The sequence below is a fragment of the Phalacrocorax carbo genome, chromosome 2 (genome assembly GCF_963921805.1).
Source record: "Phalacrocorax carbo chromosome 2, bPhaCar2.1, whole genome shotgun sequence".
NCBI lineage: Eukaryota > Metazoa > Chordata > Aves > Suliformes > Phalacrocoracidae > Phalacrocorax > Phalacrocorax carbo.
In genome coordinates this window covers 877,651-897,272 of record NC_087514.1, presented here as the reverse complement: position 1 = coordinate 897,272, position 19,622 = coordinate 877,651, and the positions used below count along the sequence as shown (strand labels likewise).

The following is a 19,622-nucleotide window of genomic DNA, read 5'->3' as shown; positions in this document are numbered from 1 at the left end:
CTCCATGGGTCTTGGGGTCCATGGGATGGATGCCGGGTCTTGGGGCTCCATGGGTCTGGGGGCTGGAGTGGGGTGCCATGGGTCTTGGGGCTCCATGGGTCTGGGGGCTGGGAGTGGGGCTCCATGGGTCTGGGGGCTGGTAGTGTGGTACCATGGGTCTTGGGGCTCCATGGGTCTTGGGGTCCATGGGGATGGATGCCGGGTCTTGGGGCTCCATGGGTCTTGGGGCTCCGTGGGTCTGGGGGCTGGGAGTGGGGTGCCATGGGTCTTGGGGCTCCATGGGTCTGGGGGCTGGGAGTGTGGTGCCATGGGTCTTGGGGCTCCATGGGTCTTGGGGTCCATGGGATGGATGCCGGGTCTTGGGGCTCCATGGGTCTGGGGGCCGGGAGTGGGGTGCCATGGGGCTGGGGGCTCCGTGGGTCTGGGGGCCGGGAGCGGGGCGCCATGGGTCCGGGGGCTCCGTGGGTCTGGGGGCCGGGAGCGGGGCGCCATGGGTCCGGGGGCTCCGTGGGTCTGGGGGCCGGGAGCGGGGCGCCATGGGTCCGGGGGCTCCATGGGTCTGGGGGCCGGGAGCGGGGCGCCATGGGGCCGGGGGCTCCGTGGGTCTGGGGGCCGGGAGCGGGGCGCCATGGGGCCGGGGGCTCCGTGGGGCTCCGTGGGGCTCCGTGGGGCCGGCGCTGACGCGCCCCGGCGCAGGAACGGGCCCGCCTGGCGCGCGGAGCGGCTCGCGCTGAACCCGGCCGTGCTGAGCCCCGCGGGCGCGCGGAAGCTCGTGCCGCTGCTCGACGCCGTCGCCGCCGACTTCGCGGCCGCCCTGAGGCAGCGCGTGCGCGAGAGCCCCGGCCGCGCGCTCACGCTCGACCCGCACCCGCTGCTCTTCCGCTTCACGCTGGAGGGTGCGTGGGGACCCCCGGGGGGGGCGTGGGGGGGACCCCCGGGGGGGGGCGGGGGGGGGACCCCCGGGGGGGGGGGGCGTGGGGGACCCCGGGGGGGGGGCGGGGGGGACCCCCGGGGGGGGGCGGGGGGGGACCCCGGGGGGGGGACCTCGGGGGGGGGGCGTGGGGACCCCCGGGGGGGGGGCGTGGGGACCCCCGGGGGTGGGGGGGAGGGGGGGGACCCCGGGGGGGGCTGGGGGGAGGGGGACCCCCGCGGGGCGGGGGGCTGGGATGGGGTGGGGGGGACACAGGGGGACACCCGGGACCCCTAGGGGTGCAGCTGGGGGGACCATGGGACAGGGGACGGACAGACATGGGGACCCCCGGGGATGTGTGGGGGGGATGGACTGGGATGGGGTGGGAGGGGGACAGCGGGACCCCCGGGACCCCCAGGGACGCGGTGGGGGGACCATGGGACAGGGCGGGGGGGTGGGGATAGTGGGACCCCCAGGGACTGGGATAGGGGGGGACAAGGGGACCCCTGGCGCCACGGCAGGGGGGACTGGGATGGGGTGGGGGGGGGGGGGCACAGTGGCCCCCAGGCGCCCCCCGGGGCCGGGCTGGGGGGGGGGGGGTGGGAAGGCGCCCCCCGCCCCGTGTCGGGGTGCTGAGCGGCCCCCCCGGCGCAGCCAGCACGTACGCGCTGTACGGGGAGCGGCTGGGGCTGCTGGGGGGGGCGGCGGCGGGGGGGGCGCAGCGCTTCATCGGGGCGGTGGAGACGATGCTGCGGACCACCCTGCCGCTGCTCTTCCTGCCGCCCCCCCTGGTGCGCGCCCTGCGCCCCCTCCTCTGGCGGGAGCACCTCCGCGCCTGGGACGCCATCTTCCAGCACGGTGGGTGCGCGGCCGCCCCGGGGACCCCCACCTGAGGGACCCCCGCCCCAGGGACCCCCTCCTTGGGACCCCTGTCCCGCGACCCCCACCCCAGGGACCCCCCCCCGCCTTGGGACTTGTACCTCAAGGATCCCTGCCCCAGGGAACCCCCAGCACGGAGACCCCACCTCAGGGACCCCCACCCTGTGGGAATCCCACCCGAGGGACCCCCGCCCAGGGACCCCCAGCACAGGGACCTCCGCCCCAGGACCCCCACCCTGTGGGAACCTCACCACAGGGACCCCCAGCATGGGAACCCCCGCCCTGTGGGGACCCCCAGCACAGGGACCCCCACCCGGGGACTCACAGCCCCAGGGAACCCCCACCTGAGGGACCCCCGCCCCAGGGACCCTCGCCTTGGGACCCCTGTCCCGCGACCCCCACCCCAGGGACCCCCGCCTTGGGACTTGTACCTCAAGGATCCCTGCCCCAGGGAACCCCCAGCACGGAGACCCCACCTCAGGGACCCCCACCCTGTGGGAATCCCACCCGAGGGACCCCCGCCCAGGGACCCCCAGCACAGGGATCTCCGCCCCAGGACCCCCACCCTGTGGGAACCTCACCACAGGGACCCCCAGCATGGGAACCCCCGCCCTGTGGGGACCCCCAGCACAGGGACCCCCACCCGGGGACTCACAGCACAGGGACCCCTGCCCCAGGGAACCCCCACCTGAGGGACCCCTGCCCTGGGACCCCCAGCACAGGGACCCCCACCCTGTGAGAACCCCCATCACAGGGACCCGTAGCACAGGGACCCCCACCCAGGGACCCACAGCACAGGGACCCCCAGCCTGTGAGAACCCCCACCACAGGGACCCCCACCCAGGGACCCCTGCCCCAGGGAACCCCCACCCCGGGGATCCCCCCCCGGGGACCCCCAGCCCAAGGACCCCCAGCCCAAGGACCCTCAGCATAGGGACCCCCCCACGCGGGATCCCCATCACGGTGGGTGCAGGAATGCGGGGGGGGGCTGCGGGGGGGTGCCCCCCACCCTGTGGGACCCCAACCATGCTGGGAGGGGGGCTCCTGGGCCGCCCCCCCACCCCCCCAGGCGTGGTGGGTGCACGGGGGGGGGGAGAGGGGATTATGGCGGGGGGGTGCTCAGGGGTCCCAGCACCCACAGGGGGGGTGGTGGTGGGTGTCTGGGTGCCCCCCCCGCGCTGAGCCCCCCCCCCGCCCCCCCCGCAGCTGACGCGAGCATCCAGCGGCTGTACCGGGAGTTCTGCCGGGGGGGCGCGGGGGGGCCCGGGGGGGTCCTGGGGGAGCTGCTGCTGGGGGGGCGGCTGCCCCTCGGCTCCCTCCGCGCCAACCTCACCGAGTTCACGGCCGGCGGCGTGGACACCGTGGGTGGGGGGTCCGGGGGGGGGGCCCGGGGGGGCTGGGAGGGGGGAAACGACACGGGGGGGGGCTGTGGGGGGTCCCGGGGGGGCGGGGGAGGGCGGCCGTGGGGTGGGGAGGGGGTCATTGGTGGGGTTAGTCTGGGGGATCCCGGGGGGGGGGTGTCCTGGGGGGAGTCAGGGTGGGTGTTCTGGGTGGGGGGTCGCTGGGGGGGTCCTGGTGGGGTTAGTTTTGGGGGTCATGAAGGGGGTCAGTGGGGGGGGGGGTCCTGGGCGTCGGGAGGGGTTGATCAGTGGGGGGGGTGTCGGGAGGGGTCAGTGGGGTTCGGGGGGGGGTCAGCGGTGTTGGGAGGGGTTGGCGGGTCCGGGGGGGGTCTCAGGCCGTGTCCCGGGGGGGTGGGCGGTCCGGGGGGGTCTCAGGCCGTGTCCCGGGGGGGGTGGGCGGTCCGGGGGGGTCTCAGGCCGTGCCCCCCCCAGACGGCGGTGCCGCTGCTGTTCACGCTGTTCGAGCTGGGGCGCAACCCGGGGGTGCAGCGGGCGCTGCGGGAAGAGCTGCTGGCGGCTGAGGCGGGGGGCCCGGGGGGCGCGGCGGCGCCGGGGGGGGGCCCGGGGGGGGCCCCGGGGGGCCGCCGGCCCCTGTCCGAGCTCCTGGGCGAGCTCCCGCTGCTGCGCGCTGCCATCAAGGAGACCCTGCGGTGGGTCTGGGGGGGGCGCTGGGGGGCACTGGGGTTACTGAGTGGCTGGGAACTGGGTGGGACTGGGGGGTTCTGGGGATCTGGGGATTGGGGGGGGCACTGGGGGGGGGCACTGGGAACTGGGGAGTGGGGGGCACTGGGAGGCACTGGCTCCTTGAGGGCACACCCCCCCGAGCGGAGCCCTGGAGGGATTGGGGGGCACTTGGTGGGGGGGGGGGCAGTGCTGGGGCGCCCTGGGGATGCTGGGGGGGGAGGGGGGCACCCCTCGAGGACCCCCCCCAACCTCCCCTCCTCCCCCCCCCCAGGCTGTACCCGGTGGGCATCACGGTGCAGCGGTACCCGGCCACCGACGTGGTGCTCCACAACTACCGCGTGCCGGCGGGGGTGAGTGCGGGGGGTCCGGGGGGGGGCCCGGGGGGGGGCCCGGCGCTGACACCCCCGCCCCCGCAGACGCTGTGCCAGGTGGCCCTGTACCCCATGGGCCGCAGCCCCGACGTCTTCCCCCACCCCGAGCGCTACGACCCCTCCCGCTGGCTCGGCAAAGACGACACCAGCTTCAAGGCTTTGGCCTTCGGCTTCGGCGCCCGCCAGTGCATCGGCCGCCGCATCGCCGAGGCCGAGATGATGCTCTTCCTCATGCATGTGAGTGGGGACCCCCCATGCGCCCCCCGCCGGCAGCCGGCCTGGCACCCTGCACCCTGCGGTGGGCTTGGCTTCACCCAGTGACGTCTTGCCTTGACCCAAGGTCTTGACTTGGCCCAACGACGTCTTGGCTTGAACCAATGATGTCTTGCCTTGACCCAACATGTCGACTTGACCCAGTGACATCTTGGCTTGACCCAACGTCTTGACTTAACCCAACCCAATGATGTCTTGCCTTGACCCAAGGTCTTGACTTGACCAAATGACGTCTTGGCTTGACCCAGTGCCATCTTGACTTGATCCAATGATGTCTTGCCTTGACCCAACGTCTTGACTTGACCCAATGATGTCTTGGCTTGACCAAATGATGTCTTGGCTTGACCCAATGTCATATTGACTTGACCCAACAAAGTCTTGCCTTGACCCAACGACGTCTTGCCTTAACCCAGTGACATCTTGGCTAGACCCAATGACGTCTTGGCTTGACCCAATGATGTCTTGACTTGACCCAACGACGCCTTGCCTTGACCCAATGATGTCTTTCCTTGACCCAATGTCTTGACTTGACCCAGTGACATCTTGGCTTGACCCAATGATGTCGTGCCTTGACCCAATGTCTTGACTTGACCAAATGATGTCTTGGATTGACCCAATGATGTCTTTCCTTGACCCAACGTCTTGACTTGACCCAGTGACATCTTGGCTTGACCCAACGAAGTCTTGCCTTGACCTACGATGTCTTGCCTTGACCCAATGACATTTTGCCTTGACCCAATGACTTCTTGGCTTGACCCAAAGTCTTGGCTTGACCCAATGACGTCTTGGCTTGACCCAATGACATCTTGGCTTGACCCAATGACGTCTTGGCTTGACCCAATGATGTCTTGCCTTGACCCAACATCTTGACTTCACCCAATGACATCTTGGCTTGACCCAACGACATCTTGGCTTGACCCACCGACGTCTTGCCTTGACCCAATGACATCTTGCCTTGACCCAGGATGTCTTGCCTGGACCCAATGACGTCTTGACTTGACCCAGTGACCTCTTGGTTTGACCCGATGACTTCTTGCCTTGACCCAATGTCTTCACTTGATGCAATGATGTCTTGGCTTGACCTAACGACATCTTGCCTTGACGCAACATCTTTCCTTGACCCAATGACGTCTTGTCTTGACGCAACATCTTGAGTTCACCCAATGACATCTTGGCTTGACCCAATGACGTCTTGGCGTGACCCAACGTCTTGGCTTGACCCAATGACGTCTTGGCTTGATCCAACATCTTGACTTGACCCAATGATGTCTTGGCTTGACCCAACGACATCTTGCCTTGACGCAACGTCTTGATTTGACCCAATGACGTCTTTCCTTGACCCAACGACGTCTTGGCTTGACCCAACGACGTCTTGGCTTGACCCAACGATGTCTTGGCTCCCGCCAGGTCTTGCGCAACTTCACCGTGGAGGCGGTGTCCACCGAGGACGTCCCCACTGTTTTCCGCTTCATCCTCATGCCCGAGAAGTCGCCCCTGCTCACCTTCCGCACCCTCGACTGAGCCGCGGGCGCCCCGGGGGGGGGCCCAACCCCAGCCCCGCCCCCCCCGGGCTCCCCCCGGGCAGCGGCCGCCCTGGGGAGGGGGCGGTGGGGCAGGACCCCGAAGCGCGGTGGGAGACGGCATGCAAATCCCATGCAGATGAGCTGCCCCAGGGGCTGATGGGGGGCGGAAGCAAGCAGGGGACCCCAGACCCCCAATAAAGTCTTGTTGCAGGCAGAGAGCTGGCCTTTTGGGGGGGGACGACACGGGGGGGGTCCCGAATGGCGGTGGGGTGGGACGGGGGCTCCCAAGCGGTGGCGGGGTGGGTCAGGGGGCCCGATCCCCACCCAGGGCACCCCAAAAAACGGGGTGTAAAGCACAGAGACCCTCTCGAGAGGAGCCTTTATTGACCGCCGGGGCGGGGTCCGTGGGCCGCTCCCGGCGGCGCCGGCGGCGCCGGGGCGGGTCTAGAAGAGCCGTAGCAGGAAGTCGGGCGCCCAGTCGAGCGCGGTGTGGGTGACGGCCAGCGCCACGGCCCCCAGCGTGGCCGACAGCCCCCACACCGCCGCTTTCACCAGCGGGTTGCGGCCGGCAGCGGGCAGGGGGCCGTCGCCCCCCGCCCCGGCGGGCTGCCGGCGCGGGCCGGCCTCGGGGCGCTGGCGGGACGCGGCGCGTTGGAAGGCGCCGAAGGAGCGGATGGCGAGGCTGCGGCGGGGAGACGGGGGTTGGGGAGGGTCGGGGCCGGGGGGTGGGCGCACGGCGGGGGCGGGTGGGGGGCGGCGCCCCCAGCCTCACCTCCCGCGGTGCTGCCGGGCCAGGCGGGCGTGCGGGTGGCGCTGGAAGAGCTCCTGCGCCCGCAGCACGAGGCGCTCGTAGGGCAGGTCCCGAGGGATGCGGGAGAGCAGCTGGTGGAGGCTGGGCATGTCGCAGGGGGAGCCCAGCACCTCCTCCTCCCGGTGCAGGACCACCTACCCGCGGCAGCCGGCGCCTCAGGGACCCCGTTTTTTGGGGGGGGTGGGGTTTAGGGGTGCGTGTCCCCCCCCCATCCCTCGCGCTTACCGCGGCGGCGAAGTAGACGGGCATGAGGGGGTGGGAGGCGAGGAAGAAGTCGTAGAGGCGAAGGACGTGGCGGAACTCGGCGAGGACGTGCCCGTACCAGGTGATGAGCCAGCTCAGGGCAAAGACGGTGCCCACCTCGGCCCTGCCAGGGGGCCGGAGGGGGGCGGTGAGGGGCGGCGGGGGGCGCCCCACGCGGGGGTGGGGCGGGCTGGGGGGTGGCCGTGGCCGTCCGCCTGTCCGTCCCCCCCCCCCGTGCCGTACTTCTCCATGAAGTCGTGGAGCCGCGGGCTCTCGCGCTGCAGCAGCGGCGTGAGGTAGTTGAGGATGTGCTTCGTCCCGTCCAGCGTCGGGTCCATGAAGTCCCTTTTTTTGGGGGGTGGGGGGGGGATGGCGGTGGTCGTACCCCTCCCCCACCCCCCATCGGCACCCTCGGGGGACGCTGGGGTGGGGTGGGGGATCCTGGGCGTGCTGGCGGGGTCCTGGGGGGACGCTGCGGTGTGGTAGCGGGTGCTGGGGGGTTCTGGGGAGATGCTGGGGTGGGGTGGGGGGTCCTGGGGGGGTCCTGGGGGGATGCTGGGGGGTATTGGGGTGGTCCTGGGGGGACGCTGGGGTGGGGTGGGGGGTCCTGGGGTGTGTTGGGGGGGTCCTGGGGGGACGCTGGGGTGGGGTGGGGGGTCCTGGGGTGTGTTGGGGGGGTCCTGGGGGGACGCTGGGGTGGGGGGTCCTGGAGTGTGTTGGGGGGGTCCTGGGGGGACGCTGGGGTGGGGCGGGGATCCCGTGGGAACACTAGGGGGGTCTTGGGGGTTCCCAGGGGGATGCCATGGGGGTCCCGGGGGGATGCCGGGGGGGTCCTGGGACATCCTAGGGGGTTGCCAGGGTGGGCTGGGGGATCCCAGAGGTGGGTGGGGGTCCTGTGTGGGTGCTGGGGGGTCCCCGGGGGGTTTCAGGGGTGGGTGGGTGTCCCGGGGTACCGGAGGTGGTGGGTGCAGAGCCGCTCGAGCAGTGGGGTGGGCTGGGGGATCCCGGGGAGGGTCAGGGGTGGGTGGGGGTCCCACGGGGGTCCCGGGGTACCGGAGGTGGTGGGTGCAGAGCCGCTCGAGCAGGGGGGCAGGCTGGGGGGTCCCGGGGAGGGTCAGGGGTGGGGGTGGGGTCCAGGGGGGGTGTCAGGGGTGGGGGTGGGGTTCCCGGGGTACCGGAGGTGGTGGGTGCAGAGCCGCTCGAGCAGGGGGGCGGCGCGGCGCTGGCCCAGCACCAGCAGCAGGGTGAGGGCCACGTCGTGCAGACCCTGGTAGTAGTGGAGCTGGGGGTGGGCGCGCAGCACGTGCAGGATGAGGCCCCCCAGCTGCTCCTGCAGCACCCGCCGCTGCTCCGCCCGCATGCCTGGGGGTACCGCTGGCTATGGGGGGCCGCAGACCCCCCGGGGCCCCCCAAACAGCCCCCAGTACCCCCCTAAACAGACCCCCCAGAGCCCCCCCAAACAGTCCCCCCAGAGCCCCCCCCAAAACAGCCCCCAGTACCCCCCCTAAACAGACCCCCCAGAGCCCCCCCCAAACAGCCCCCCCAGAGCCCCCCCAAACAGCCCCCAATACCCCCCGTAAACAGACCCCCCAGAGCCCCCCCCAAACAGCCCCCCCCAGAGCCCCCCCAAAACAGCCCCCAATTACCCCCCTAAACAGACCCCTCAGAGCCCCCCCCAAACAGCCCCCCCAGAGCCCCCCCCAAACAGCCCCCAATACCCCCCCAAACAGCCCCCCCAGAGCCCCCCCAAACAGCCCCCAGTACCCCCCTAAACAGACCCCCCAGAGCCCCCCAAACAGTCCCCCCAGAGCCCCCCAAAACAGCCCCCAATACCCCCCGTAAACAGACCCCCCAGAGCCCCCCCAAACAGTCCCCCCAGAGCCCCCCCAAAACAGCCCCAATACCCCCCTAAACAGTCCCCCCAGAGCCCCCCCAAAACAGCCCCCAATACCCCCCTAAACAGACCCCCCAGAGCCCCTATACCCCCCCTAAACAGACCCCCCAGAGCCCCCCCAAACAGCCCCCAATACCCCCTAAACAGACCCCCAGAAGCCCCCCCCAAACAGTCCCCCCAGAGAGCCCCCCCAAAACAGCCCCCAATACCCCCGTAAACAGACCCCCCAGAGCCCCCCCAAACAGCCCCTATACCCCCCCTAAACAGACCCCCCAGAGCCCACCCCAAACAGCCCCCATACCCAGGAACGGTCCCCCCCAAACAGCCCCCCGGAGACCCCCGAAGACCCCCCCATACCCAGGCACAGCCCGCCCCCCCCCACAGCCCCCCATTGCAGAGGCCCCCCCCATCAGCCCCAGACCCCCAGCCCAGGCATTGAGACCCCCCCAGCCCTCCCCATCCCCCCCCCCAAGGTATTTCCCCCCCCCCGCCCCAGGCGTGCCCCCATGCCGGGGGTCCCCAGCTCACCGGGGGGGAAGCGGGGGGCCAAGCGAGCCACGTCCAGCAGCACCTGCCCCCGGTCCCGGTGGGCCTGGAGGGCGGGGGGGGGCTGGGGGGGAACCCCCGGGGGGGGGGGGTCAGGCGGGGGCGGGGGGCTGGGACTGGTGGGGCCGGGAATGGGGTATGGTGGGACTGGGGGGGCCGGGAATGGGGTGGTCTGGGGGGGGATGGGAATGGGGGGATGGAAATAGGGTGGGGGGGAATGTGGGGGGGAGTGGGGTTGGGGGTAAAACAGGGTGGGGGTAAGGGGGGGGGAGGGAATGGGGGGAAATGGGGGTGTGGGAGGGAAATGGGGGGGATGGGATTGGGGGGGGGTTCTGCCTGTGGCAGCGGGGCCAAGGCTGAGCGGGAAGGGGGTGTAAAGGGAACCCAGCCCCCCCCCTGCCCCCCTGTACGCCCCCAGCCCCCCCGTGCCCCCGTACCTGGCCGGGGGGGCAGGTGGCCGGGGTCGATGCCGAGCAGCCGGGGCCAGACATGGCGGCGCAGCTCGGGGCAGAGCCCCCCCTCGCCGCGGGCGGCCGCCCGCAGCCCCTCCAGCCCCACCGGGTCACTGCGCAGCGCCCGCAGCACCTGCACCCGCTGCTGCGCCCGCCGCCCGCAGCGCCCCGCCGGCACCGCCGCGGCACCGGGCACCCGCGGCACGGCGCGGCACCGGCCTGCGGGGTCGGCACGGCGCGGCGATGGCCCACGGGGCACGGCGGGGCACGGCGGGGCACGGCGCGGCGATGGCCCGTGGGGCACGGCGGGGCACGGCGGGGCACGGCACGGCGATGGCCCACGGGGCACGGCGGGGCATGGCGGGGCACGGCACGGCGATGGCCCATGGGGCACGGTGGGGCACGGCGGGGCACGGCACGGCGATGGCCCATGGGGCACGGCGGGGCACGGCGGGGCACGGCACGGCGATGGCCCACGGGGCACGGCGGGGCACGGCACGGCGATGGCCCATGGGGCACGGCGGGGCACGGCGTGGTTGGCGCGGCATGGCGATGGCCCATGGGGCACGGCGGGGCACGGCACGGTCAGCACGGCACGGCGACGGCGCACGAGGGACGGCGGGGCATGGCACAGCGTGGTTGGCACGGCACGGCGATGGCCCACGGGGCACGGTGGGGCACGGCGGGGCACGGCGTGGTTGGCGCGGCATGGCGATGGCCCATGGGGCATGGTGGGGCACGGCACGGCGATGGCCCATGGGGCACGGTGGGGCACGGCACGGCGATGGCCCATGGGGCACGGTGGGGCACGGCACGGCGATGGCCCATGGGGCACGGTGGGGCACGGCGGGGCACGGCACGGTGATGGCCCATGGGGCACGGCGGGGCACGGTGGGGCACGGCACGGTTGGCACGGTGGAAGCGTGGCTCGGCACCGCGACAACCCCCGTGGCGTGGCGTGGCGCGGCATGGCATGGCCGCCCCCCACCCCGTTACACCCCCCCCCCCCCAACTCCCATGCCCCCCCACCCCATACAGCTCCACCCCACACTGCACCCCCCTCTTTAGCCCCCCCGGCCCCCCATTACACCTCAACGCCTGCACCCCCCTCGCTCCCCCCGACCCCCCATGCCCCACCCTTGCAACCCCACCTTGCTCCCCTCATCCCGCCCCCGCCCCCCCCCGGCCCCCCCCATTGCACCCCCGGCCCCCCCACATCCCGCCCCACCCCCACACCCCCCGGCCCCCCCCATTGCACCCCCCCGCCCCCCCACATCCCGCCCCACCCCCACACCCCCCGGCCCCCCCCATTGCACACCCCCGCCCCCCCCCCGGCCCCCCCCACTGCACCCCCCCCCGCCCCCCCACATCCCGCCCCACCCCCACACCCCCCGGCCCCCCCCATTGCACCCCCCCGCCCCCCCACATCCCGCCCCCCCCCCCACGGGCCCCCCCATTGCAGACACTCCCGGCCCCCCTGCGGCCCCCCCTCCCCCCCTGCGGCCCCCCCATTGCACCCGCCCCCCTCACACCCCCCTCACACCCCCCTCACACCCCCCGCCCCCCAATGGCCCCCCCATTACAACCCCTTCCACTCCCCCATTGCACCCCTCCCCCTCACCCCCCCGCCCCCCCATCGCACCCGCCCCCCCTCGCCCCTCACCTCCGCGCCCCCCCCGCTCCGCCCGCCGCCCCCCGCCGCTCCCCCGCCGGCCGCCGCTCATCGCCGCGCTGACCCGCCCCCGCCGCGCCGCTCCGCCCTCCCATTGGCCGGCACCGCCCCGCCCCTCTTCTCCATTGGCTGACCGCGCCCCGCCCCGCCTCGCATTGCTCCTTCCCGCCGCCCATCCCGGCGGCCGGCGGAGAAGGCGGGGTCGCCGCGGGGGCCGCCGGGAGTTGGAGTCCCGCCTCTCCCCGCCTCTCCCCGCCTCTCCCCGCGTCTCCCATTGGCCGAGAGGGCGGGAGGGGGCGGGACGGGGCGGTTGCCAAGGTTACAAAGGCCGTGGCGGGCGGGGGGGGCGCCGTACGGTGGCCGGGAGGCGCCGCGCTCGGGGCCGGGCCCAGCATGGGCGACCATCGCGACACGGCGACAGCGACAGCGGGGGGGGGGCGGCGGCGGCGGCGGCCCCCCCCCGGCCCCGGGCAGGGCGACGGCGGCGACGACCCCGGCGGGGATTTCAGGTAACGGCGTCGCTCCGGGAACCGCCGCCCCCGCGTCCCCCCGCGTCCCCCCGCGTCCCCCCGCGTCCCCCCGCGTCCCCCCGCGTCCCCCCGCGTCCCCCCGCGTCCCCCCGCGTCCCTCGCCCCGGGAGTCCCCCCCCGCCCCGTGTTCCTGCCCCCCCCCCCCCCAGAACGCCCGCCCCCCCAAGAACGGGGGACACAACCCCCCCCCGGGGGTCCCTTGGTGACCTTGCCACCCCCCGGGGGTGTCCCCAGGACAAGGCGGGGGGGGGTCCAGCAGCGGGACCCCCCCAGCAGCGGGACCCCCCCCCTCCGGTGGGGTCTGGGGATCCCCAGGGCACCCCATCGCCCCCCCCACCGCGTAGGGTCCCCTAAGGTGGGTGCTGCCCAGGGACCCCTACCCTTGAGGGGGCCCCCCCGCTCCCTGCCTTGGGACCCGCATCTTGGGGGCCCCCCCTGCCCCTACTTGGGGGACCCCTGCCCTGCCCCGGGGGTGGGTCCCACCCCATGGAGACCCTAACTGAGGTGACTTGAAGCCCCCCAGTGGGTGGGCAGGGGGGGTCCCGTTGTCCCTTCCCCCCTCCTCGGGGCGCGGCAGGGGCAGGATCGGGCCCTGACCCCTCCGCACCCCATATCTTATCTTGGGGGGGGGCCGGCACTGGGGGACTCTGGACCCGGCGTTGCCCTGGCGCCGCTGGGACGCCCCGTCCCCTCCCGGGGGGGGGGAGGGGGGGCAAATTGTGTCCCCGGATATGGGGGGGGGGGTGTGTGTGTCTGTCTGTCCCCCCGAAGTGCCTGCAGCCCCCCTAACCTGCTCCAAACCCCCCTGTCCCCCCCCGAACTGTCCCCATTTGTGTCCCCACGGGCGAGTCACGGTGTCCCCCACCACCGCCGGGGCTCCTGGGGGGGCTCTGGGGGGATGTCTGTCTGCCTGCCCCCCCACACTGACCCACGGCCGTCTGTCCGTCTGTCCCCCCCTTCCTTCCAGGTGTCACAAGGTGCAGGAATCCCTGCTGAGCTCGGCCAGCGGCTACAGCAACTACCGGGGGATCCTCAACTGGTGTGTGGTCATGCTGGTGAGTCGGGGGGCGGGGAAAGGGGGGGGGCCCGCGCCGGGACGGGCCCCCCCGAGCGTGGCCGCCCCCCCCAGCCCCCCGGTTTTGCCCCCGGAACCGTCGCGGCGCCGCCCAACCCTCGCCGGCGCGGCTTTAATTCGGTTAAAAGCGAGGCGAAAGGGCTCGGTTTGCTCGCGCTCCCGGCGCCGGGGGTGTCGCCGGCCCCCGGGGGTGGCTTTTGGGGGGCTGGGGGGGGGGGGGGGGGGAGGTGTGACACCCCCCCCCCCCGGCGTGACCCGGGGCGCAGCCGTTGGGCCGGTGCCGGCGCGTGACTCGCCGCACCCCGCGCCGCAACCCTTGCACCGACTCGTGGCGTCGGTGACGCAACGGCGTCCCTGAGCTGTTCCCAACCCCGGGGGGGCCCCCGTGTCCCCCCCCGTCACCCCCCGTCACCCACCGTGTCCCCCCCGTCACCCCCCGTCCCCTCCGTGCCCTCACCCCGTCCCTCCTCCTCCTCCTCCCAGGTCCTGAGCAACGCTCGGCTCTTCCTGGAAAACCTCATCAAGTGAGTTTTGGGGGGGCCCCGTGGGGCAGGGACGGGCTGTGCCCCCCACCCCGGCTGTCCCCGCGCTGCCCCCCAGCACGGGGCTTTGGGGCTGTCGCTGCCCCCCAGCACGGGGCTTTGGGGGTGTCGTTGCCCCTGGTGTGGGTTTAGGGGTGTCTGGGGGGGGGTTGGGTGAACCGGAGCCCCCTGCTCCCCACAGTGGGGTCTGGGGGGGTTTTGGGGACCCACTCAGCCCCCCCCCGGCTCCGCGCAGGTACGGGATCCTGGTGGACCCCATCCAGGTGGTCTCCCTCTTCCTCAAAGACCCCTACAGCTGGCCCTCCCTCTGCCTGGTCATCGGTGAGTGCCCCCCCCCACGCCCCCGGGGATGGGGGGGGCTGGCGAAGCCCCTCACCCCAAATTAGGGCAGCTCTAACACCTTCCTCCTCCTCCTCCTCCTCCTCTCTTCGCAGTGGCCAACGTCTTCGTGGTGCTGGCCTTGGCCCTGGAGAGGCAGCTGGCGGCGGTGAGCCCCCCCGGGGGGTGCTGGGGACCCCCCCCGCGCCCCCCCGGCCCCGTCTCACGCCCCCCCCGTCCCCCCCCGTCCCGCAGGGGTCCCTCTCGGAGGGCGCGGGGGCCGCCCTGCACGCCCTCAACCTCCTGGCCATCCTGTGCTTCCCCGCCGCCGTCGTCCTCGCCGTCACCTCCATCACCCCCGGTGAGCGCCTGGGGAGGGGCTCGGGGCCGCCCCGGCGGGGGGGCACGATCCGGCCCTGCCCTCCCTGACCCCCCCCCTCTCCCCGCAGTGGGGGCCGTCTTCGCCCTGGCCATCTACACCGTCCTCTTCCTCAAGCTCTTCTCCTTCAAGGACGTCAATAAGTGGTGTCGGGAGAAGAGGGAGGTAAAAGCGGCCCCCCCGGAGCCCGGGGACGGCTCGGACGCAGGTACGGTGGCGGGGGGGGCGCGGGCGGGGGGCTCGGCCCGCCCGGGGGGGGGCTCACGGCTCCCTTCCCCTCCCCCAGCCGCCGAGGAAGCCAACGGGGACGTGAGGAAGAGCGGGGTCGCCTACCCGGCCAACCTCACCTACAGAAGTAAGTGCGGCCTGCGGAGCTCTGGGCGGGGGTCCCCGACCCTCTCGGGGTGCTGGGGGTGTCTCCGGCCCCCCGCCCACCCCCCCACGCGCCCCCCTCTCCCCCCCACCCCGCAGATCTCTACTACTTTCTCTTCGCGCCCACCCTGTGCTACGAGCTGAACTTCCCCCGCTCCCCCCGCGTCCGCAAGCGCTTCCTCCTCCGGCGCCTCTTCGAGATGGTGATGCCTCGGGGGGTCCTGGGGGGCTCCTGGGGGTCCTGAGGGGAGCTGGGGGTGTCCTGCGTGGGGCTGGGGGGGTTCTGGGGAGGGCTGGGGGGTCTTGCTGGGGCTGGGGGTCCTGCTGGGGGGGGCTAGGGCGTCTTGCTGGAGAGATCCAGGGGGTCCTGTGAGGGGGCTGGGGTCCTGGGACGGTCCTGCGGGGGGGGGGGTCTGGGGGTCCTGCTGGGACTGTGGGGTCCTGTGGGGGGTCTGCGTTCTTTGGGGGTCTTGGGGAGGGGGGAGCCCTGCTGGGGTTAGGGTCCTGGGGGTGGGGTGGGGGGGTCCTGTGGTGGGAGGCTGAGGTCCTGGGGGGGGCCCAGGGGGTCCTGCGGGGGTTGGGGTCTGCTGGCGGGGGTGCAGAGGGTCCTGCGGGGGCGGGGGGAGCCTCATGGCTGGAGTCTCACCCTCTGCTGTCACAGCACTGGGGTGATGGGGGGGGTCCCCGAGGTGGGGGAGGGACGGTGAGGGGGGTCCCCCTGAGATGGGGGGACCAGGGGCCGCAGCTGCCCCCCACCGACGGCTCCGTCGCTGCCTTCCTCTTCCAGCTCTTCTTCACCCAGCTGCTGGTGGGGCTGATCCAGCAGGTACGGGGGGGGGGGGGCGGGGGGTGTTGGGGGGCTGGGGGGGCTCCCCGCTCCCCGGGGGCGGGGGCTGGCGCCAGCTCCAGCTCCCTTTTCCGTTGCAGTGGATGGTGCCCACGATCCAGAACTCCATGAAGCCCTTTCGGGTGAGCGACGGGGACGCTCGGGCGGGGGGTCCCCAGGGACTTGGGGGGGTGGTGTATGCGGGGGGCAGAGGCTCGGGGGCCCCCCCCCACGCCCCCCCGCAGTGGGGCAGAGGCCGCCGGGCCCCGGCCAAGCCCCCGGCACAGCCCTGCCCTCTTCCCGGGCTGGCACCGGCTCCGTGGGGCCGACGGCAGCCGACGGCTTTCGCAGGACATGGATTATTCCCGGATCATCGAGCGGCTCCTGAAACTGGCCGTGAGTGACCCCTCCCCCCCGCCCCCCACCCCCCTGCCCCGCGGGGGAGGGCTTGGGCAGCCCCCCCACGGCCTCCATCCCCCCTCCCCAGGTCCCCAACCACCTCATCTGGCTCATCTTCTTCTACTGGTTCTTCCACTCCTGCCTGAACGTGGTGGCCGAAGTGATGCAGTTCGGGGACCGGGAGTTCTACAGGGACTGGTGGTGAGTGCCCTGGGGCGGGGGGGCGGCTTTTGGTGGGGGCGGGGGGTCCCTGCGGCGTTGGGGGGCCCCGGGGACACCCCTCGCCGCCTTTTCTCTCCCCAGGAACTCGGAGTCGGTGACTTATTTCTGGCAGAACTGGAACATCCCCGTGCACAAGTGGTGCCTCAGGTACGCGGGGGGTGGCGGGAGGGGGGGCTGTGTGTGTGTGTCCCCCCATTTCCCTGCTCCGGGGGGGTGGGGGGGTGGTCCGTGATGCCCCCGGGGGCTCTGCCCTAACGGGGGGCGCTGCCTCTCAGGCACTTCTACAAGCCCATGCTGAGGTGGGGGGTCAGCAAGTGGACGGCCCAAGTAGCTGTTTTCCTGGTGTCTGCCTTCTTCCACGAGGTCAGTGCTCCCTCCCGGCCCCCTCCAGCTCCCTCCCAGCCCCCCCCAGCTCCCTCCCGGCCCCCCCAGTTCCCTGCCTGGAGCTCCGAGAGCTCCCCCGCAGGGGCTGGAGCTGCCGCCGCGTCCCCGCAGTACTTGGTGAGCGTCCCCCTGAAGATGTTCCGGCTCTGGGCGTTCATGGGGATGGCGGCTCAGGTAAGCGCCGCTCGGCTCCGCCGCGCCCCGGGAGGGGCTGGGGGGGGATGTCGGGGGGCCGGAGCCGCACGGGGCGGGGGGCCGGGGCGCGTCCGTGGCACCAATCCCTCGGCAGATCCCGCTGGCCTGGTTCGTCTCCAAGTTCCTCCGGGGTAACTACGGGAACGCGGCCGTCTGGATCTCGCTGATCATCGGGCAGCCCATCGCCGTCCTCATGTACGTCCACGACTACTACGTCCTCAACTACGAAGGCAACCAGTGAGGGGAGGGGGAGAGGGGGGCACCCCCCGCCGACCCCCGGCACAGCAGCGGACCCCCGGACGGTGCCGCCGCCGGGAAACGCCGCCGGCGGGCGTCCTCGTGAATCGAATGTCGGATCAATGCAATATCCCGCCGTGGGGGGGGATGGTGGGGACCCCCCGCCTCTGCCCCGGGGTCGCCGCGGCCTGGGTGGGAGGGAGGCAGGAGCTGAGCCTCCCCCCGGGGGGGGGCTGCGGGGTCTGGCCCCGCTTCCCCCCCACACACACACACCCCCCGCAGCCCCCCGGCTTTGAGCGCCCGCCCGCCCCGCGCCGTGACGGCACTTTACGGGACTGTCCCCGGCCCGTGACCGTCCCCGGGGCGGGGGTCTCGCCCCAGCCCTGCCGCGGCGCGACCCCTGCCCGCAGCTCGCCGCCGCGGTGGCCGGGAGCCCTGGGCGCCGCCTGCTCCGTCCGCTGCTGCCTCGGGCCTCGCTCGGGCCTCACTCAGCCACTTTTTAACCCTTTCAGATTGTATCTAGCAAATATTGATTGATTAAAGTGTCTTTTTTTTTTCCAAGCCTGGCCTCAGCCCCGTTCCTCCCTCCCCTCTGCCCTGGCCTGGGGCGCAGGTTCTGTCCCCCCCGCCCCGCCCTTCCCCGCTGCCCCCGGGGGTCTGGAGGAACCAGTTTGGGGTGGGGAAGCAGCTGGGACAGACTGGGCGAGCTGGGAGGGGGGGGAATGGGCGCCCCTCACCCCTGCCCTTGGCGCCCCGGGGGGGCTGGGGCTGCCAGGGCTTCGCTCCCTGGTCGGCTCCGGTGGGCGCTGGACCCTGCGGCGCTCCCCGGTTCGGCTCCGCAGCCGCGAGGGGGCCCGGCGGCGGCAGCTCCCCCCCCTTTTCCACCAGCACCCTGCTTCCACCCATCCCCCCTCCCCGCGTGGGACCCCCATCGCTCCAGGGGGCCACACGCTCCGCTGGGGCCGGCCCCGGGCACGAAGAGCTCCCCCAGCCCCGTGCTCCTGCCCTCCCCGGATCACGGGGGGGGCAAAAGGGACCTTCCGGGAGCCCCCCAAGCCCGGCCTACCCCCCACACGCTTCCAGGGACGCGGCGCTACCACCGCGCCGGGGTTTCAAACACGCAGCCCCCCTCCCCAACCCCCCCAACCCGAGAAGAAGCGGCGGCTCCCGCCACCGTTAGGGCCATAGAAAATAAATTTTATTATACGTTTTAGATTTCTACACGGTAGTTGCGGCACTAAACCACGGTCCTCGCGCGACGGCGGCGCCTAACGCCCTACCCCGACACAGACACGACAGAGCTCAGCCTTGGGCCAGCGCCAGAGCGTGGGATATTGTTACTGCACAGAGGAAACAAACAAAAAATCCTACATTTTTTGCTCTTTTTTTCTCATGGTTTTTTTTTTTCCATACTTAACAGAAATAAAAATAAGACTCCCGCCCCGTCCCGTCCCCGGGGCAGGGGCCGCTGGAGGGCCGGCGGAGCGGGGCAGAGGCAGGCGCGGCCCCCGGCGCCGCGGGCGGCCGAGGGGCGCGTTCAGGGCTGGCCGCCGGCCGCGGCGGGCACCGGCGAGCCCAGGGCGTTGGGAGAGGAGATGACGGGCGACGCAGCCAGGCTGCCGATGGGCTGGGACGCGGACAGCGAGGTCATACCTGCGGCGGAGAGAGCGAGGGGGGGCGTCACGAGGGCTCGGGGACCCCCCGCCGCCGCCCCCCGCGAGGCCGAGCACTCACCGGCCAACATACTGGAGGAGCTGACAGGGGTGTTACTGGCGGAGAGTCCGGCCGAGGTGCCGATCCTCGCCGGGTCTTTCGCTATGGGGTCTGCGGGGAAGGCGAAAGGCATCAGCGGGGGGGGCCCCCCTCCGCGCCCCGCGACGGGGCAGCGCCCCCGCAGCGGGACGGACGGACGTGCGGACGTACAGAAGTACGGGTGCTCCATGGCGTCGCGCGCCGTGAGGCGCGTCTGGTGGTCGTAGCGCAGCAGCTTGTCCAAGAAGTCGAGCGCTTCGGTGCTGACGAGGTGCTGGTTTTCGCTGTGCACGAAGCGCTCCCACCGCTTCCGCGAGTGTCTGTGGGGGGGAGGAGGAGGAGGAGGAGGAGGAGGAGGAGGGGGAGGTGAGCCGCACCGGCGCCGTGCCCTGCTCACCCTCACCTCCCACCCTGCCCTCTCCCGCGTGGGACACCGCGGCCGGTACGGCCGGCACCGCGCCGTTGTCAGCGCCGGGAGGGGCGAGGCCAGGCCATGGGGCGGGAGGGTTTGGGGAGGAAGGGCGCTGCCCCCCACCCCCCGCGCCGCGCACCCACCTGCCGAGGATGTCGTTGAAGCGGGGATCGAGCTCGATGTTGTACTTGTCGATGTAGTCGTACAGGTCCTCCGTCCCCAGCACTTTCGCGATGCGCACGAGCTGGCGGAAGGGTGGGGAAGCAGCACCGCTGAGGGCGATGGCGGGGGGCGGGGGGGTGGGGTGGGGGTGTCCCGCCA

At 72.8% G+C, this 19,622-nt stretch overlaps 4 protein-coding genes across 6 annotated transcripts in view; 2 read left to right on the top strand and 2 right to left on the bottom strand.

Annotated features, from left to right (window-relative positions):
• Positions 1-1,570: 1,570 nt before the first annotated feature.
• LOC135311827 (cytochrome P450 11B, mitochondrial-like) lies at positions 1,571-6,248 on the top strand. Its single transcript, XM_064441944.1, has 6 exons — positions 1,571-1,768; positions 2,996-3,150; positions 3,622-3,839; positions 4,145-4,223; positions 4,290-4,481; positions 5,925-6,248. Exons 1-6 carry the CDS (start codon positions 1,657-1,659, stop codon positions 6,036-6,038), a joined length of 870 nt encoding a protein of 289 aa, XP_064298014.1. The 5' UTR covers positions 1,571-1,656; the 3' UTR covers positions 6,039-6,248.
• A 186-nt stretch (positions 6,249-6,434) lies between these two features.
• Positions 6,435-10,731, bottom strand: LOC135311826 (TBC1 domain family member 20-like). The gene is made up of 7 exons (XM_064441943.1): positions 9,972-10,731; positions 9,517-9,597; positions 8,270-8,456; positions 7,338-7,439; positions 7,077-7,218; positions 6,813-6,985; positions 6,435-6,722 (listed from the first exon to the last, which is right to left on the bottom strand). Exons 1-7 carry the CDS (start codon positions 10,714-10,716, stop codon positions 6,485-6,487), a joined length of 1,668 nt encoding a protein of 555 aa, XP_064298013.1. The 5' UTR covers positions 10,717-10,731; the 3' UTR covers positions 6,435-6,484.
• A 1,254-nt stretch (positions 10,732-11,985) lies between these two features.
• DGAT1 (diacylglycerol O-acyltransferase 1) lies at positions 11,986-18,576 on the top strand. 2 transcript variants are annotated; one of them, XM_064441939.1, is made up of 18 exons: positions 11,986-12,167; positions 13,156-13,243; positions 13,747-13,787; positions 14,041-14,126; positions 14,240-14,292; positions 14,379-14,484; positions 14,573-14,710; positions 14,789-14,857; positions 14,974-15,077; positions 15,662-15,700; positions 15,802-15,843; positions 16,052-16,096; positions 16,188-16,300; positions 16,403-16,468; positions 16,597-16,684; positions 16,817-16,879; positions 16,995-17,095; positions 18,352-18,576. In XM_064441939.1, the coding sequence occupies exons 1-18, from the start codon at positions 12,052-12,054 to the stop codon at positions 18,407-18,409; spliced, it is 1,416 nt and encodes a 471-aa protein (XP_064298009.1). In that variant the 5' UTR covers positions 11,986-12,051; the 3' UTR covers positions 18,410-18,576. The 2 variants fall into 2 exon arrangements, with proteins under 2 accessions (XP_064298009.1, XP_064298010.1); XM_064441940.1 differs by lacking the exon at positions 18,352-18,576 and having other exon boundaries at positions 11,987-12,167; positions 16,995-17,698.
• Positions 18,314-19,622, bottom strand: part of LOC135311825 (casein kinase II subunit alpha-like) — a 26,733-nt gene continuing 25,424 nt past the window's right edge. For both annotated transcript variants that reach the window (XM_064441941.1, XM_064441942.1), the window contains 4 exons: positions 19,445-19,545; positions 19,061-19,209; positions 18,872-18,961; positions 18,314-18,790 (listed from right to left, as the gene is read on the bottom strand). In XM_064441941.1, the coding sequence (XP_064298011.1) occupies positions 18,675-18,790; positions 18,872-18,961; positions 19,061-19,209; positions 19,445-19,545 (456 nt within the window). In that variant the 3' untranslated portion in view covers positions 18,314-18,674. The remainder of the gene's footprint in view (positions 18,791-18,871; positions 18,962-19,060; positions 19,210-19,444; positions 19,546-19,622) is intronic.